The sequence below is a fragment of the Lissotriton vulgaris genome, chromosome 7, assembly GCF_964263255.1.
Source record: "Lissotriton vulgaris chromosome 7, aLisVul1.2, whole genome shotgun sequence".
NCBI lineage: Eukaryota > Metazoa > Chordata > Amphibia > Caudata > Salamandridae > Lissotriton > Lissotriton vulgaris.
Window position 1 is genome coordinate 1,776,190,020 of NC_141695.1, and position 20,877 is coordinate 1,776,210,896.

The 20,877-nt window shown below is 50.1% G+C and overlaps 1 protein-coding gene across 1 annotated transcript in view; it reads left to right on the forward strand.

The window, feature by feature from the left end:
- The window catches only part of LOC147706657 (von Willebrand factor A domain-containing protein 7-like), a 239,692-nt gene that overhangs the window by 101,866 nt on the left and 116,949 nt on the right, over positions 1-20,877 (forward strand). The window contains exon 9 of the mRNA XM_086933162.1: positions 8,981-9,097. Coding sequence (XP_086789288.1) covers positions 8,981-9,097 — 117 coding nt within the window. The remainder of the gene's footprint in view (positions 1-8,980; positions 9,098-20,877) is intronic.

Below are 20,877 nucleotides of genomic sequence, written 5' to 3' on the forward strand. Positions count from 1 at the left end.
ACCTCGATGTGAATTAGGCCTCTGCCCTGAGCACCCTCAATCAGCCCGACGCCACTAAATTCCTTCAGGAAAAAGGAATAACTGACAAATTATATGCAACAAGTTAATTTTGAGCAGGGCGGTGTTAGCACACGCTGAAAAACGTTGCCACTTTGATCACCATCGTTATTACACGTTTCGCTTCTTGATTTTCTAACAGCATGTTGAACTCTGAAATGCCATCAACATTAAAATCAAGCAGAGTTACTGCCACTTTGTAGTAACTTTATGTTCGTAGAAACTGGCAAACAATAAAGCATGTGGCTTCCACAGCATATACATTCTATCAAAAGGAAATGCAAACAACAATCTCTTACTCGTATTTTTAAGTGATAGCTGCTTATCCATCCTAACTCTTAAGGAATCGTCTAAAAACAGTTCTGTTGTGTTGAGGGAGTAAAGTAGGGCCAATCAACGCTAAAAAGAGGCCATACCAATAAAGCCATATTAGCTGGTCATTCATTATTCCAAGCACAATTATTGATGGAGGAGGGGGTGTGTGTGTGGTATATACATATATATATATATATATTCCCTATTTCCTGCTCTCTGAAGGATGTTAGACCAAGTTGACCTCGTGACCAGCAGATCACTACATCACAGCAGCAAGCTAGCAACTCACTAGGCAATCCTCTTGGCAAAAAAACGCACCCTTTCCAATGTACATGTATACACACATCCCACAAAATCCCTAACGTTAGAAATGACGATCGAAGCAGGAATGTTTCGCGGGTTTTTGTATTACAATGGGTACAGTAAACGACAACGCAGGTGGTGCATAAATGAGATTACGGCACCTATTTCCAGAACATATGTTCAGTGAAATAAGTTTACATTGTACATTGCTAGCAATTATTACATAAAATGTTCTTTCTGAATGTGTACTTGTTATGTATATCCAAAGTTACAAGCATACTTAACAAGCACACCTACACATTTTGACTAGCTCACGATAGTCTTGAAATTATGTTTAAAAAATGAACTGAGAATAAAACAATATATTTGTACTCACCCCCTAGTAAAGTATTTTGAACATCACATTTCGTTTCAACAATCAAATACCACATTGAATAATTAGGCCCCGTAAACGACTGCCCTCAAAGTCTGCAAACTGACAGAATCTGCGACCCCCTTCCCAGGACTCTACGACCCCCCTGGGGTTCGCGCCCCATAGATTGAAGACGTCTGCTCTATATCTTTTAGGAATCGATCTTCCCTTAACTTGTCAATACTAATAGTGCCTTTTCGTTTTACATCTTCCTTTTTCACCAGGCTTTCTAATCTGTCCAGTCTTTTAAAAATCATATTAAACTGTTTATCCATTTGACTTTTCATTTGTGTAAAAATTGAATCTACTATTGTTTCAATAAAGTTCCCATTTAGTTTGTCCTGAGAAGCGCTTCCCATAGTTTGCTCAGTCTGTGTGCAGGTGGAGTTTTGCTCGCAACTTAAAGAGGCAGTGGCAACATCAATGTCAACCAAGGGTACAATCTCTATTTCAGGGCCCTGCTAGATGTGGTTTTCCCACGAGACCACATACTCTGTGGGGTTGGTTGCCCTTTGTTGCGTGGTGGTTGTTTCCTCTTGTTAGGCGTTGGTTTGATAGGTGCTCTCTTCCTTTTCTCTCCAAGTGTCTTAACACTGGTGACCAGGGAGGGAATGACAGTGAGGTCCGTGGGATTTTGCTGTGAGTCGGTGATGGTAATTACGTTATTGTCCGCTGATGAGACAGGGGGTGAAATTGCCGGCAAGACAGTTCTGTTAATTGTGACCACTGGGGAAAGTGGCAAAATATTGGTTGAACAAGCTAACTGGGATTTTGGGGCTTCTAAGTATGAACTTGACAGTCCCAGAGACATTCTTCTTTCGGTGTTCGCTATCTCAGTATTAACTAAATTAAAAGCGTTTTCCAGCATGCTTTCGATTGAGGCAGGTATAACTGAGGGAGCTTCAGTCAACTGGGTTGTGGTAGTATTATTGCGTTTTCCCATGTTAGTATTTATTAGCTCACCTTTGTAGCAGCTTAGAGGGGTGGCCCGCCCGACCACAGTCGACCACGGACGACCACAGATGGCCCGCCATTTGCCCGGGCTTAGCCCGGCGTCGCCCGCGCGCGTCCCGCGACGCGGGAATGAAGCCTCGCCTTTAGCACCTCCGGGCGCGGAAGTGGGCGGGAGAGGGCGGGGTGAGAGAGCAAGGAGACCTGGGGGCTGTAGTCCGACCCCCTCGGCGGCCGCGAGTTGTTGGTAGCGGCGGCGGGGGAGACTTCTGGTGGAATGCAGTGGCCCCCAAGTCCAGCGCAGGTGAGGAGTAACCCAGCAGCAGCCTCCGGTTCACTCAATGCGATAATGGACTTGATGATATGCCCTTGAGAATTCCAACAGAAGCCCAGGTTAACACCAGAACCTGGGCTTCTATGGGAGTTCACAAGGGCATATTATCAAGCCCATTATCGCCGCATTAGCAGCAGTTTCCTGGTGCTAAAGCAGCAATAATTTTAACGCTGTTTCTTGATAATATGCCCCCTAGTTCTCTCGAAACTCGTATCAGTTTGAAGTTAAATATTAGTCGAGTTCAGGGGCCAGATGGTATCCCAGCCGGACCCGTTAAAGCTGATACGCATTTACGGGCAGGGATCCTGAAGCCGGTGTTTGATTATTGTTTAAAGTTAGATATAGTCCCTAAGTCTTGGCATGGTATTAGCATCGTACCCCCTTTAAAAAAGGGGATTGCAGTGTTCCAAAAATGATTGTCCAGTTGCACTTTTAGATGTTACCAGGAAGATCTTTACCAAATGTCTATTAAATCACATAGTTTCTTGGGTAGAGGCTGCTGTGTTATTGCCCATGGAGTCTTCGGGCTTCGAAAGGGTTGTTCTCCAATAGATATTATTGTGTGTCTATAGATGAACAGTGGTCAGCGTGTGAGGGTGTGATCTTTTTGTAAATGAGAGAAAAGTAAAGTTATGATAAGAGTGGCCAGAGGGGATACGTGTAGCACCCTGGGTTTCTTTTGCAGTAACCCCTCCAACCCCATTTTTTGCCAGATTTCTGTTGCACTTTGACTTGATGCGCCCTGGGTCCCTGCCAATCAGGTTCCCAGTGCCTGTGTTTGTTCCTAAAACTGTCCATTTGTACCTCCACCTCTGCCACATGTAAGTCCCTTGTAAGAGATACAATGGGTACTAAGGGCTTTGTGACCAGGGAAGGCCTCTAAGGGCTGCAGCACTTATTGTGCCACCCTTAGGGGCACTGTGCCCTGACACCCAAACACTGCCTTTGCAGGCTCCGTGTCTTGGTGTAGAACAAGTGGAGAGTCAACATGGCACACATCCCTGTGTGCCATGCCTACAACCCACTGCCCTGGCATAGGTCAGTCACCCCTCTAGCTGGGTGCACTATACTTGTGGTGAGGGTACAGGTGCATGGGCCCTGTGCCCCTACAGAACCCAAGTCCATTTTTAGACATTTTAAGTGCAGTGCTGCCATTAAGAGTGTATGGTGCTGGGAGCTTTTCATTACGAACTCCACAGCACCATAATGGGTACACTGAACACTGAGAAGTTTGGTATCAAACGTCTCAGCACATTAAGCCCACACTGAGGCCAGTGAGGGATTTATTATACAATGCACTCAGAGGGCAACTTTGAGATGCCCCCTGAAAAACAAACAGCCTCAAGTGGGAGCCCTGATTGGTAAACCCGCGGATTACGGAAAGACATGGCCGGGACCCGGAGAGATGTACGATTAGACTTATCATGGTACCGTGCTTTGTAGACTGATGGTACCTCTAACTACCAGTCATACTGGTGATGATAATTTCAACTAGAAACTAGTATCACCAAATAAACCGGGACTTTTTAGAGTAATTATCAAAGACTCCAGTGGCTAAACAATTCTTCCAATTGAGACACTTTAGTCAGAAGATATATCACATCTATACAAGTGAAGTAAGCCTTGAGGAAGCCCGGGAGGGCAAAACGGGCATTGGCTGCCGTTGTTATAAGAAATAAAAAGTGATTTGGGAATAATTCTTCAGCTGATGATCTTCTGTGTACTGTGTGTATGGAGTTTGATCTTTGAACCTGGATGTGCTTGTAGACAGTGCATAACGCACAAAGGAGTAGACTAACTATATTCAGGCGTGCTCTGGTGTCTTTGTGATATTATTGTATCAGGACTACTTATGTAGGTCTAGTAGTTTAATACTCAAGGTGGGTGAGTATTTGGCAACTAGGGAGCCCCCAATACAAAACAAATTAGATCGATTTGCGGTTGTTTTGCCGTGAGGCCTCAAGGGCCCTGAGGGAGCGTCACCCCTACTCTGCCTGTGTGCCGTCCTTAGCTCCCTCAGTGCCGCTGCTGTGAGGCCCCCCAAGGGCCCTGAGGGAGCGCCACCCCTACTCTGCCTGTGTGCCGTCCCTAGCTCCCTCAGTGCCGCTGCCGTGAGGTCTCAAGGGCCCTCAGGTAGCGTCACCCCTACTCTGCCTGTGGCCGTCCTTAGCTCCCTCAGTGCTGCTGCCGTGAGGCCCCCCAAGGGCCCTGAGGGAGCGTCACCCCTACTCTGCCTGTGTGCCGTCCTTAGCTCCCTCAGTGCCGCTGCCGTGAGGCCCCCCAAGGGCCCTGAGGGAGCGTCACCCCTACTCTGCCTGTGTGCCTTCCTTAGCTCCCTCAGTGCCGCTGCCGTGAGGCTCCCCAAGGGCCCTGAGGGAGCGTCACCCCTACTCTGCCTGTGTGCAGTCCTTAGCTCCCTCAGTGCTGCTTCCGTGAGGCCCCCCAAGGGCCCTGAGGGAGCGTCACCCCTACTCTGCCTGTGTGCCGTCCTTAGCTCCCTCAGTGCCGCTGCCGTGAGGCCCCCCAAGGGCCCTGAGGGAGCGTCACCCCTACTCTGCCTGTGGCCGTCCTTAGCTCCCTCAGTGCCGCTGCCGTGAGGTCTCAAGGGCCCTGAGGGAGCGTCACCCCTACTCTGCCTGTGGCTGTCCTTAGCTCCCTCAGTGCCGCTGCCGTGAGGTCTCAAGGGCCCTGAGGGAGCGCCACCCCTACTCTGCCTGTGTGCTATCCTTAGCTCCCTCAGTGCTGCTGCCATGAGGCCCCCCAAGGGCCCTGAGGGAGCGTCACCCTACTCTGCCTGTGTGCCTCCCTTAGCTCCCTCAGTGCCGCTGCCATGAGGCCCCCCAAGGGCCCTGAGGGAGCGCCACCCCTACTCTGCCTGTGGCCGTTCTTAGCTCCCTCAGTGCCGCTGCCGTGAGGTCTCAAGGGCCCTGAGGGAGCGTCACCCCTACTCTGCCTGTGGCCGTCCTTAGTTCCCTCAGTGCCGCTGCCGTGAGGTCTCAAGTGCCCTGAGGGAGCGTCACCCCTACTCTGCCTGTGTGCCATCCTTATCTCCCTCAGTGCCGCTGCCGTGAGGCCTCCCAAGGGCCCTGAGGGAGCGTCACCCCTACTCTGCCTGTGTACCGTCCTTCGCTCCCTCAGTGCCGCTGCCATGAGGTCTCAAGGGCCCTGAGGGAGCGCCACCCCTACTCTGCCTGTGGCCGTCCTTAGCTCCCTCAGTGCCGCTGCCGTGAGGCCTCCCAAGGGCCCTGAGGGAGCGTTACCCCTACTCTGCCTGTGGCCATCCTTAGCTCCCTCAGTGCCGCTGCCGTGAGGTCTCAAGGGCCCTGAGGGAGCGTCACCCCTACTCTGCCTGTGGCCGTCCTTAGCTCCCTCAGTGCTGCTGCCGTGAGGTCTCAAGGGCCCTGAGGGAGCGTCACCCCTACTCTGCCTGTGGCCGTCCTTAGCTCCCTCAGTGCCGCTGCCGTGAGGCCCCCCAAGGGCCCTGAGGGAGCGTCACCCCTACTCTGCCTGTGTGCCATCCTTAGCTCCGTTAGTGCCGCTGCCGTGAGGTCTCAAGGGCCCTGAGGGAGCGTCACCCCTACTCTGCCTGTGTGCCGTCCTTAGCTCCCTCAGTGCCGCTGCGGTGAGGTCTCAAGGGCCCTGAGGGAGGGTCACCCCTACTCTGCCTGTGTGCCATCCTTAGCTCCGTTAGTGCCGCTGACGTGAGGTCTCAAGGGCCCTGAGGGAGCGTCACCCCTACTCTGCCTGTGTGCCGTCCTTATCTCCCTCAGTGCCGCTGCCGTGAGGCCCCCCAAGGACACTGAGGGAGCGTCACCCCTACTCTGCCTGTGGCCGTCCTTAGCTCCCTCAGTGCCGCTGCCGTGAGGCCCCCCAAGGACACTGAGGGAGCGTCACCCCTACTCTGCCTGTGGCCGTCCTTAGCTCCCTCAGTGCCGCTGCCGTGAGGCCCCCCAAGGACACTGAGGGAGCTTCACCCCTACTCTACCTGTGGCCATCCTTAGCTCCGTTAGTGCCGCTGCCGTGAGGTCTCAAGGGCCCTGAGGGAGCGTCACCCCTACTCTGCCTGTGTGCCGTCCTTAGCTCCCTCAGTGCCGCTGCTGTGAGGTCTCAAGGGCCCTGAGGGAGCGTCACCCCTACTCTGCCTGTGGCCGTCCTTAGCTCCCTCAGTGCCGCTGCCGTGAGGTCTCAAGGGCCCTGAGGGAGCGCCACCCCTACTCTGCCTGTGTGCTATCCTTAGCTCCCTCAGTGCTGCTGCCATGAGGCCCCCCAAGGGCCCTGAGGGAGCTTCACCCCTACTCTACCTGTGGCCATCCTTAGCTCCGTTAGTGCCGCTGCCGTGAGGTCTCAAGGGCCCTGAGGGAGCGTCACCCCTACTCTGCCTGTGTGCCGTCCTTAGCTCCCTCAGTGCCGCTGCTGTGAGGTCTCAAGGGCCCTGAGGGAGCGTCACCCCTACTCTGCCTGTGGCCGTCCTTAGCTCCCTCAGTGCCACTGCCGTGAGGTCTCAAGGGCCCTGAGGGAGCGCCACCCCTACTCTGCCTGTGTGCTATCCTTAGCTCCCTCAGTGCTGCTGCCATGAGGCCCCCCAAGGGCCCTGAGGGAGCGTCACCCTACTCTGCCTGTGTGCCGTCCTTAGCTCCCTCAGTGCCGCTGCCGTGAGGCCTCTCAAGGGCCCTGAGGGAGCGCCAGCCCTACTCTGCCTGTGTGCCGTCCTTAGCTCCCTCAGTGCCGCTGCCGTGAGGTCTCAAGGGCCCTGAGGGAGCGTCACCCCTACTCTGCCTGTGTGCCGTCCTTAGCTCCCTCAGTGCCGCTGCCGTGAGTTCCCAAGGGCCCTGAGGGAGCGTCACCCCTACTCTGCCTGTGTGCCGTCCTTAGCTCCCTCAGTGCCGCTGCCGTGAGTTCCCAAGGGCCCTGAGGGAGCGTCACCCCTACTCTGGCTGTGTGCCGTCCTTAGCTCCCTCAGTGCCGCTGCCGTGAGGTCTCAAGGGTCCTGAGGGAACGTCACCCCTACTCTGCCTGTGTGCCGTCCTTAGCTCCCTCAGTGCCGCTGCCGTGAGGCCCCCCAAGGACACTGTGTGAGCCTTCCATCTACCTCTAGTAATTTTTCTCATTGTTGTATATCTTTCCTGGGGTTCTTGCTCCTCCCTCTACTTCGTGCCTGTGACGCGGCGTCCTTTGCTGTGCGTGGGATTCAAACATCTCTTGGCACAAAGGCGGGGTTACGTGTTCAATCTGGGCCTTGCGCCTTTATTTACCCCCCCCCCCCCCAGACACTATTTTCGGGCTTCTGCAACGGGTCTTCCCACCTCTGGGCGACTTTGGCCCCGGGCACCCATCGGGTCCAGCTGCGCCTTACCCGGTCTTCAAAGTGCTGCTTCTCAATGACCTCTCACACTGTTTACAGAAAGCAGTCTTCCTTTGAGCTGTATCTTTGTACAACGAGGTGAGATGCAAGTTTATTTTGAAGCCTATTCATGTCCTCTTATATGAAGATTGATTATGAAGTTTGGGTTTAATCAGATTCCGTTTGGTGAAAACGTTGGGTTCAGGAGGATGAGTTATTCATCCATTCATCGGTGGCGGAGCGGGAAAACAGGATTTGAATCCTGTTTTATTTGTTGTATGGGTCTTAATATCTGCAGCGACAATAAGTATCGTGTGATTTCAAAGCGCTTCATTGTAACGCATTAAGAAGCACTTTCTTTATTGATAAATCCCTCACTGTGAATAACTGTTATCGTCTGATGCGGTATTTTGATTGTTTCTTTTTGTAAATTTACATATTTATTATATTTGAATGTATCTTGAATGTTTTCATTATGTATGCTTTGTAATAATTCGTGTAATTCATACAATTCTTTTTTGTTTAGTATTCATATATTTTAGCTAGTTGTGGTTTTAAGGTCAATCTTCAGGTGCTCTTCAGAGATTAAGGGCTGCATTTATGAGGCCTTGCGACAGTTTTGGGCTTCCGTTGCATCACTTTTTGTGAAGCAGCAGCGGCGTAAATCATGCCACCTGTTGCGCCCCATTTACAAAGTGATGGATCTAAGCAGATGCGTCCCTTTGTGAACCCCTGCGCCACATTATACCTGTGTCAGGTATAATGTATGCAGGGGGCGTTCCCAAATAAGTAAGCCTGGTAGAACTGACGCCATGCAATCTACCAGATATCACTACGTCACTTCTAGGGTGCAAATGCGTTAGTATGCTGTGAGGCAGGCGTAAGACTGGCACAGGCCCTTTCACATGGGGCTTGCTCTATGTGATAGGACACATTGCTGGAGTTGCGTCACTTTTGTGACACACTCCAGCAATGCGTCCCTTTCGCGCCATACAGCTACGTCAGCAATACAGACGTATCTGTAACTCCTTGTGGCATAATGCGTCATACTGTAAATATGACGCATCCATCATGTCACAAGGAGGGTGCACTGAGAAGTGACGCATCGCTGCTTTCACGCAGAGATGCATCAGGTCTTATAAATGAGGCCCTAATTAAATAAAGACATGTGCCCTTTCTTGCCGCTCCTCTCCGTTTCCTTGGTGTCACTGCTGTATATTCTGGAAGTTCCCATCACTGGTCTAAGTTTCATGTGTGTTCTTTGCAGCTGGCTTTGCTCAGCACTCCGCCGGACTCTGAGATTTACGTCTTCACGGATGCGGTGGCGAAGGACTACGAGCTCAAGAACCGAGTGCTGACGCTTTGTCAAGAGACCAGATCTAAGGTACATGGTGACCATGCCCTCTGACCACTGCTGAGAGGGAACTCAGCTCTGGCATTTGGAGTGAAGCCCCAGTGAGAAGAGGCCATGAAGAGATGATCAAGCTATTGTGCAGGACACCTCAGGCGGCCTCAGGCGGCCTCAGGCGGCCTGACAGATGTCTGTCTCATGCCTCCGCTCTGTGGCCAACCCACAGCTGCTCCTGTCAGCCCAATGGGAGGTTTGTCACGATGGGTTCACAAAGGGTCTCCTCCAATGAGCGGAGTTCTGCCAGACACGAGCTGCACCTATTTAGATGTTCAAGATGTCAAGAGTCACTGTTTCCGCATTTCAGTTCCTATTTAACAAGGAATCAGCAGGGTGAGCCAGTGAAAGGGGTAAGGAAAGAGGAGCCAGCGTTATCCTGGATAGTTACTTCCACTGGGTGCTTTGCCGTTCTGCATCTATGCTTTGTTGCTATCCAAGTGAAGGCCAAGACATGTCTTCCCTGGACCAGAAACAGGCATCCTGTGACCGGTTTCTGGCATTTCAGCCGTCATCAGCCAGTCTAGCTTGAATCCAGTGGCAAAGTGAGCAAGGGACCCACGTCTGGGCATACCCTGCCAACTTAGGGCGAACAAAGCAAAACCAAAGGGGGTGATGGATGGAGTGTTGAGCATTGCAAGCACTCACCCCCAGTCCACTGATCTGGGTTTAATCCATCATCATTTTTAAGCTAGCTAAGACATGGCTTGGTAGTTCGGGCTGGACTGTTCCCATGAGGCAAGGGTCAGACTGATCTGCACATGGCCATGTCTTAACTGGGGTGGCGGAGTGAGCTAAAGAATGGTGATGGATTAAACCCAGATCAGTTAACTGGGGGTGAGTGCTTGCAAGGTTCCACACTCCATCCATCATCCCCTTTGGTTTTGCTTCCTTCTTTATCAAGGCAATATCACCATGACAAAACCCTTTTACAGTTGTATAGCCACTCACTCTCAGTTCCACTTTCAATACGTACTTTACGTCAGTCTGCACCTCAGGCTTGCTTCCTTCTTGATGAAGGCAATGAGCACCCCTGCACATGCTCCCACACAGCTACGCTGCCATGTATTCTATCCTCCTTCCACCTCCTTCCACGAGATACACATGCTCCCACACAGCTACGCCGCCATGTATTCCATCCTCCTTCCATTGAGATACACATGCTCCCACACAGCTATGCCGCCATGTATTCTATCCTGCTTCCATTGAGATACACATGCTCCCACACAGCTACGCCGCCATGTATTCTATCCTCCTTCCATTGAGATACACATACTCCCACACAGCTACGCCGCCATGTATTCTATACTCCTTCCATTGAGATACACATGCTCCCACACAGCTATGCCGCCATGTATTCTATCCTCCTTCCAACGAGATACACACGCTCCCACACAGCTATGCCGCCATGTATTCTATCCTGCTTCCATTGAGATACACATACTCCCACACAGCTACGCCGCCATGTATTCTATACTCCTTCCATTGAGATACACATACTCCCACACAGCTACGCCGCCATGTACTCTATCCTCCTTCCACCAAGATACACATGATCCCACACAGCTACGCCACCATGTAATCTATTCTTCCACCGAGATACACATGCACCCACACAGCTACACCCCCATGTATTCTATCCTCCTTCCATCGAGATACACATACTCCCACATAGCTACGCCACCATGTATTCTATCCTTCCACTGAGACACACAAGCTCCCACACAGCTACGCTGCCATGTATTCTATCATCCTTCCACCGAGATACACATACTCCCACACAGCTACGCCACCATGTATTCTATCCTGCTTCCATTGAGATACACATACTCCCACACAGCTACGCCGCCATGTATTCTATACTCCTTCCATTGAGATACACATGCTCCCACACAGCTATGCCGCCATGTATTCTATCCTGCTTCCATTGAGATACACATACTCCCACACAGCTACGCCGCCATGTATTCTATACTCCTTCCATTGAGATACACATGCTCCCACACAGCTACGCCACCATGTACTCTATCCTCCTTCCACCAAGATACACATGCACCCACACAGCTACACCGCCATGTATTCTATCCTCCTTCCACCTCCTTCCACCGAATTACACATACTCCCACACAGCTACGCCACCATGTATTCTATCCTTCCACTGAGACACACAAGCTCCCACACAGCTACGCAGCCATGTATTCTATCCTCCTTCCACCGAGATACACATACTCCCACACAGCTAAGCTGCCATGTATTCTATCATCCTTCCATTGAGATACACATACTCCCACACAGCTATGCCGCCACGTATTCTCTCCTCCTTCCATTGAGATACACATGCTCCCACACTGCTACACAGCCATGTATTCTATCCTCCTTCCACCGAGATTCACATACTCCCATACAGCTACGCTGCCATGTATTCTATCATCCTTCCATTGAGACACACATGCTCCCACACAGCTATGCCACCACGTATTTTCTCCTCCTTACACCGAGACACACATGCTCCCACACAGCTACGCTGCCATGTATTCTATCCTCCTTCCATTAAGATACACATACTCCCACACAGCTACGCTGCCTTGTATTCTATCCTTCCACCTCGATACACATGCTCCCACACAGCTACGCCACCATATACTCTATCCTCCTTCCACCAAGATACACATGATCCCACACAGCTACACCGCCATGTAATCTATTCTTCCACCAAGATAAACATGATCCCACACAGCTACGCTGCCATGTATTCTATCCTCCTTCCATTGAGATACACATGCTCCCACACAGCTATGCCGCCCTGTATTCTATCCTCCTTCCATTGAGATACACATGCTCTCACACAGCTACGCTGCCATGTATTCTATCCTCCTTCCATTAAGATACACATACTCCCACACAGCTACGCTGCCATGTATTCTATCCTTCCACCTCGATACACATGCTCCCACACAGCTACGCCACCATATACTCTATCCTCCTTCCACCAAGATACACATGATCCCACACAGCTACACCGCCATGTAATCTATTCTTCCACCAAAATAAACATGATCCCACACAGCTACGCTGCCATGTATTCTATCCTTCCATTAAGATACACATGCACCCACACAGCTACACCGCCATGTATTCTATCCTCCTTTCACCAAGATACACATGCTCCCACACAGCTACGCCGCCATGTATTCTATCCTCCTTCCATCGAGATACACATGCTCCCACACAGCTACGCCGCCATGTATTCTATCCTCCTTCCATCGAGATACACATGCTCCCACACAGCTACGCCGCCATGTATTCTATCCTCCTTCCATCGAGATACACATGCTCCCACACAGCTACGCCGCCATGTAGTCTATCCTCCTTCCACTGAGATACACATACTCCCACACAGCTTCGCTGCCATGTATTTTATCCTCCTTCCACCGAGATACTCATGCTCCCACACAGCTACGTTGCCTTGTATTATATCCTCCTTCCATTGAGATACACATGCTCCCACACAGCTACGCCGCCATATATTCTATCCTCCTTCCACTGAGATACACATGATCTCAAACAGCTACGCCGCCAAGTATTCTATCCTCCTTCCATTGAGATACACATGCTCCCACACAGCTACGCCGCCATGTATTCTATCCTCCTACCACCAAGATACAAATGATCCCACACAGCTACGCTGCCATGTATTCTATCCTTCCATTAAGATACACATGCACCCACACAGCTACGCCGCAATGTGTTCCATCCTCCTTCCACCGAGATACACATACTCCCACACAGCTACGCCGTCATGTATTCTATCCTCCTTCCACTGAGATACGCATGCTCCCACAAAGCTACGTTGCCGTGTTTTCTTTCCTCCTTCCATCGAGATACACATGCTCCCACACAGCTACTCCGCCATGTATTCTATCCTCCTTCCACCGAGATACACATGCTCCCACACAGCTATGCCGCCATGTATTCTATCCTCCTTCCACCGAGATTCTCATGCTCCCACACAGCTACGCCGCCATGTATTCTATCCTCCTTCCACCAAGATACACATGCTCCCACACAGCTACGCCGCCATGTATTCTATCCTCCTTCCATTGAGATACACATGCTCCCACACAGCTACGTTGCCTTGTATTATATCCTCCTTCCATTGAGATACACATGCTCCCACACAGCTACGCCGCCATATATTCTATCCTCCTTCCACTGAGATACGCATGATCTCAAACGGCTATGCCGCCAAGTATTCTATCCCCCTTCCATTGAGATACACATGCTCCCACACAGCTATGCCGCCATGTATTCTATCCTCCTACCACCAAGATACAAATGATCCCACACAGCTACGCTGCCATGTATTCTATCCTTCCATTAAGATACACATGCACCCACACAGCTACGCCGCAATGTGTTCTATACTCCTTCCACCGAGAAACACACGCTCCCACAAAGCTAGGTTGCCGTGTATTCTATCCTCCTTCCATCGAGATACACATGCTCCCACACAGCTACTCCGCCATGTATTCTATCCTCCTTCCACCGAGATACACATGCTCCCACACAGCTATGCCGCCATGTATTCTATCCTCCTTCCACCGAGATTCTCATGCTCCCACACAGCTACGCCGCCATGTATTCTATCCTCCTTCCATTGAGATACACATGCCTCCACACAGCTACGTTGCCATGTATTCTATCCTCCTTCCATTGAGATACACATGCTCCCACACAGCTATGCCGCCATGTATTCTATCCTCCTTCCAACGAGATACACATACTCCCACACAGCTACGCTGCCATGTATTCTATCCTCCTTCCATTGAGATACACATGATCTCACACAGCTACGCCACCATGTATTCTATCCTCCTTTCATTGTGATACACATGATCTCACACAGCTACGCCGCCATGTATTCTATCCTCCTTCCATTGAGATACACATGATCTCACACAGCTATGCGGCCATGTATTCTATCCTCCTTCCATTGAGATACACATGCTCCCACAAACTATGCCGCCATGTATTCTATCCTCCTACCACCGAGATACACATACTCCCACACAGCTACCCTGCCATGTATTCTATCCTCCTTCCATTGAGATACACATGTTCCCACACAGCTACGCCGCCATGTATTCTATCCTACTTCCATTGAGATACACATACTCCCACACAGCTACCCTGCCATGTATTCTATCCTCCTTCCACCGAGATACACATACTCCCACACAGCTACGCTGCCATGTATTCTATCCTCCTTCCATTGAGATACACATGATCTCACACAGCTACGCCACCATGTATTCTATCCTTCTTCCATTGAGATACACATGATCTCACACAGCTACGCTGCCATGTATTCTATCCTCCTACCACCGAGATACACATACTCCCACACAGTTACCCTCCCATGTATTCTATCCTCCTTCGATTGAGATAAACATGCTCCCACACAGCTATGCCACCCTGTATTCTATCCTCCTTCCATTGAGATACACATACTCCCACATAGCTACGCCGTAATGTATTCTATCCTCCTTCCACTGAGATACACATGCTCCCGCACAGCAACACAGCCATGTATTCTATCCTCCTTCCATTGAGATACACATGCTCCCACACAGCTACGCTGCCATGTATTCTATCCTCCTTCCACCGAGATACACATACTCCCACACAGCTACGCCGTCATGTATTCTATCCTCCTTCCATTGAGATACACATGCTCCCACACAGCTATGCCGCCATGTATTTTATCCTCCTACCACCGAGATACACATACTCCCACACAGTTACGCTGCCATGTATTCTATCCTCCTTCCACTGAGATACACATACTCCCACAAAGCTGCGCCGCCATGTGTTCTATCCTCCTTCCATTGAGATACACATGCTCCCACACAGCTACGCTGCCATGTATTCTATCCTCCTTCCACTGAGATACACATACTCCCACACAGCTACGCTTCCATGTATTCTATCCTCCTTCCACCGAGATACTCATGCTCCCACACAGCTACGCCGCCATGTATTCTGTCCTCCTTCCATTGAGATACACATGCTCCCACACAGCTATGCCGCCATGTATTCTATCCTGCTTCCATTGAGATACACATACTCCCACACAGCTACGCTGCCATATATTCTATCCTTCCACCTCAATACACATGCTCCCACACATCTACACCGCCATCTATTCTAACCTCCTTCCATTGAGATACACATGCTCTCACACAGCTACGCTGCCATGTATTCTATCCCACTTCCAGTGAGATACACATACTCCCACACAGCTACGCTGCCATGTATTCTATCCTTCCACCTCGATGCACATGCTCCCACACAGCTACGCTGCCATGTATTCTATCCTTCAATTAAAATACACATGCACCCACACAGCTACGCCTCCATGCATTCTATCCTCCTTCCACCGAGATACACCTGCTCCCACACAGCTACGCCGCTATGTATTCTATCCTCCTTCCACCGAGATACACATGCTCCCACACAGCTACGCCGCCATGTATTCTATCCTGCTTCCATTGAGATACACATACTCCCACATAGCTACGCCGCCATGTATTCTATACTCCTTCCATTGAGATACACATGCTCCCACACAGCTATGCCGCCATGTATTCTATCCTGCTTCCATTGAGATACACATACTCCCACACAGCTACGCCGCCATGTATTCTATACTCCTTCCATTGAGATACACATGCTCCCACACAGCTACGCCACCATGTACTCTATCCTCCTTCCACCAAGATACACATGATCCTACACAGCTACACCGCCATGTAATCTATTCTTCCACCGAGATACACATGCACCCACACAGCTACACCGCCATGTATTCTATCCTCCTTCCACCGAGATACACATACTCCCACACAGCTACGCCACCATGTATTCTATCCTTCCACTGAGACACACAAGCTCCCACACAGCTACGCAGCCTTGTATTCTATCCTCCTTCCACCGAGATACACATACTCCCACCCAGCTACGCTGCCATGTATTCTATCATCCTTCCAACGAGACACACATGCTCCCACACAGCTATGCCACCATGTATTCTATCCTCCTTCCATTGAGATACACATGCTCCCACACAGCTACGCAGCCATGTATTCTATCCTCCTTCCACCGAGATACACATACTCCCACACAGCTACGCTGCCATGTATTCTATCATCCTTCCATTGAGATACACATGCTCCCACACAGCTATGCCAACACGTATTCTCTCCTCCTTTCACCGAGACACACATGCTCCCACACAGCTACGCTGCCATGTATTCTATCCTTCCACCTCGATACACATGCTCCCACACAGCTACGCCACCATATACTCTATCCTCCTTCCACCAAGATACACATGATCCCACACAGCTACACCGCCATGTAATCTATTCTTCCACCAAGATAAACATGATCCCACACAGCTACGCTGCCATGTATTCTATCCTCCTTCCATTGAGATGCACATGCTCCCACACAGCTATGCCGCCCTGTATTCTATCCTCCTTCCATTGAGATACACATGCTCTCACACAGCTACGCTGCCATGTATTTAATCCTCCTTCCATTAAGATACACATACTCCCACACAGCTACGCTGCCATGTATTCTATCCTTCCACCACGATACACATGCTCCCACACAGCTACGCCACCATATACTCTATCCTCCTTCCACCAAGATACACATGATCCCACACAGCTACACCGCCATGTAATCTATTCTTCCACCAAGATAAACATGATCCCACAGAGCTACGCTGCCATGTATTCTATCCTTCCATTAAGATACACATGCACCCACATAGCTACGCCGCCATGTATTCTATCCTCCTTCCATCGAGATACACATGCTCCCACACAGCTACGCCGCCATGTATTCTATCCTCCTTCCATCGAGATACACATGCTCCCACACAGCTACGCCGCCATGTAGTCTATCCTCCTTCCACTGAGATACACATACTCCCACACAGCTTCGCTGCCATGTATTTTATCCTCCTTCCACCGAGATACTCATGCTCCCACACAGCTACGTTGCCTTGTATTATATCCTCCTTCCATTGAGATACACATGCTCCCACACAGCTAAGCCGCCATATATTCTATCCTCCTTCCACTGAGATACACATGATCTCAAACAGCTACGCCGCCAAGTATTCTATCCTCCTTCCATTGAGATACACATGCTCCCACACAGCTATGCCGCCATGTATTCTATCCTCCTACCACCAAGATACAAATGATCCCACACAGCTACGCTGCCATGTATTCTATCCTTCCATTAAGATACACATGCACCCACACAGCTACGCAGCAATGTGTTCTATCCTCCTTCCACCGAGATACACATACTCCCACACAGCTACGCCGTCATGTATTCTATCCTCCTTCCACTGAGATACGCATGCTCCCACAAAGCTACGTTGCCGTGTATTCTATCCTCCTTCCATCGAGATACACATGCTCCCACACAGCTACTCCACCATGCATTCTATCCTCCTTCCACAGAGATACACATGCTCCCACACAGCTATGCTGCCATGTATTCTATCCTCCTTCCACCGAGATTCTCATGCTCCCACACAGCTACGCCGCCATGTATTCTATCCTCCTTCCACCGAGATGCACATGCTCCCACACAGCTACGCCGCCATGTATTCTATCCTCCTTCCATTGAGATACACATGCTCCCACACAGCTACGTTGCCTTGTATTATATCCTCCTTCCATTGAGATACACATGCTCCCACACAGCTACGCTGCCATATATTCTATCCTCCTTCCACTGAGATACACATGATCTCAAACAGCTATGCCGCCAAGTATTCTATCCTCCTTCCATTGAGATACACATGCTCCCACACAGCTATGCCGCCATGTATTCTATCCTCCTACCACCAAGATACAAATGATCCCACACAGCTACGCTGCCATGTATTCTATCCTTCCATTAAGATACACATGCACCCACACAGCTACGCCACAATGTGTTCTATCCTCCTTCCACCGAGATACACACGCTCCCACAAAGCTACGTTGCCGTGTATTCTATCCTCCTTCCACCGAGATACACATGCTCCCACACAGCTATGCCGCCATGTATTCTATCCTCCTTTCACCGAGATTCTCATGCTCCCACACAGCTACGCCGCCATGTATTCTATCCTCCTTCCATTGAGATACACATGCCTCCACACAGCTACGTTGCCATGTATTCTATCCTCCTTCCATTGAGATACACATGCTCCCACACAGCTATCCCGCCATGTATTCTATCCTCCTTCCACCGAGATACACATACTCCCACACAGCTACGCTGCCATGTATTCTATCCTCCTTCCATTGAGAAACACATGATCTCACACAGCTACGCCACCATGTATTCTATCCTCCTTCCATTGTGATACACATGATCTCACACAGCTACGCCGCCATGTATTCTATCCTCCTTCCATTGAGATACACATGATCTCACACAGCTATGCGGCCATATATTCTATCCTCCTTCCATTGAGATACACATGCTCCCACACACTATGCCGCTATGTATTCTATCCTCCTACCACCGAGATACACATTCTCCCACACAGCTACCCTGCCATGTATTCTATCCTCCTTCCATTGAGATACACATTTTCCCACACAGCTACGCCGCCATGTATTCTATCCTACTTCCATTGAGATACACATACTCCCACACAGCTACCCTGCCATGTATTCTATCCTCCTTCCACCGAGATACACATACTCCCACACAGCTACGCTGCCATGTATTCTATCCTCCTTCCATTGAGATCCACATGATCTCACACAGCTACGCCACCATGTATTCTATCCTTCTTCCATTGAGATACACATGATCTCACACAGCTACGCCGCCATGTATTCTATCCTCCTTCCATTGAGATACACATGATCTCACACAGCTACGCCGCCATGTATTCTATCCTCCTACCACCGAGATACACATACTCCCACACAGCTACCCTGCCATGTATTCTATCCTCCTTCGATTGAGATAAACATGCTCCCACACAGCTACGCCACCATGTATTCTATCCTCCTTCCATTGAGATACACATACTCCCACACAGCTACGCCGTCATGTATTCTATCCTCCTTCCACTGAGATACACATGCTCCCGCACAGCAACGCGGCCATGTATTCTATCCTCCTTCCATTGAGATACACATGCTCCCACACAGCTACGCTGCCATGTATTCTATCCTCCTTCCACCGAGATACACATACTCCCACACAGCTAAGCCGTCATGTATTCTATCCTCCTTCCATTGAGATACACATGCTCCCACACAGCTATGCCGCCATGTATTCTATCCTCCTACCACCAAGATACAAATGATCCCACACAGCTACGCTGCCATGTATTCTATCCTTCCATTAAGATACACATGCACCCACACAGCTACGCCACAATGTGTTCTATCCTCCTTCCACCGAGATACACACGCTCCCACAAAGCTACGTTGCCGTGTATTCTATCCTCCTTCCACCGAGATACACATGCTCCCACACAGCTATGCCGCCATGTATTCTATCCTCCTTTCACCGAGATTCTCATGCTCCCGCACAGCTACGCCGCCATGTATTCTATCCTCCTTCCATTGAGATACACATGCCTCCACACAGCTACGTTGCCATGTATTCTATCCTCCTTCCATTGAGATACACATGCTCCCACACAGCTATCCCGCCATGTATTCTATCCTCCTTACACCGAGATACACATACTCCCACACAGCTACGCTGCCATGTATTCTATCCTCCTTCCATTGAGAAACACATGATCTCACACAGCTACGCCACCATGTATTCTATCCTCCTTCCATTGTGATACACATGATCTCACACAGCTACGCCGCCATGTATTCTATCCTCCTTCCATTGAGATACACATGATCTCACACAGCTATGCGGCCATGTATTCTATCCTCCTTCCATTGAGATACACATGCTCCCACACACTATGCCGCTATGTATTCTATCCTCCTACCACCGAGATACACATTCTCCCACACAGCTACCCTGCCATGTATTCTATCCTCCTTCCATTGAGATACACATTTTCCCACACAGCTACGCCGCCATGTATTCTATCCTACTTCCATTGAGATACACATACTCCCACACAGCTACCCTGCCATGTATTCTATCCTCCTTCCACCGAGATACACATACTCCCACACAGCTACGCTGCCATGTATTCTATCCTCCTTCCATTGAGATCCACATGATCTCACACAGCTACGCCACCATGTATTCTATCCTTCTTCCATTGAGATACACATGATCTCACACAGCTACGCCGCCATGTATTCTATCCTCCTTCCATTGAGATACACATGATCTCACACAGCTACGCCGCCATGTATTCTATCCTCCTACCACCGAGATACACATACTCACACACAGCTACCCTGCCATGTATTCTATCCTCCTTCGATTGAGATAAACATGCTCCCACACAGCTACGCCACCATGTATTCTATCCTCCTTCCATTGAGATACACATACTCCCACACAGCTACGCCGTTATGTATTCTATCCTCCTTCCACTGAGATACACATGCTCCCGCACAGCAACGCGGCCATGTATTCTATCCTCCTTCCATTGAGATACACATGCTCCCACACAGCTACGCTGCCATGTATTCTATCCTCCTTCCACCGAGATACACATACTCCCACACAGCTAAGCC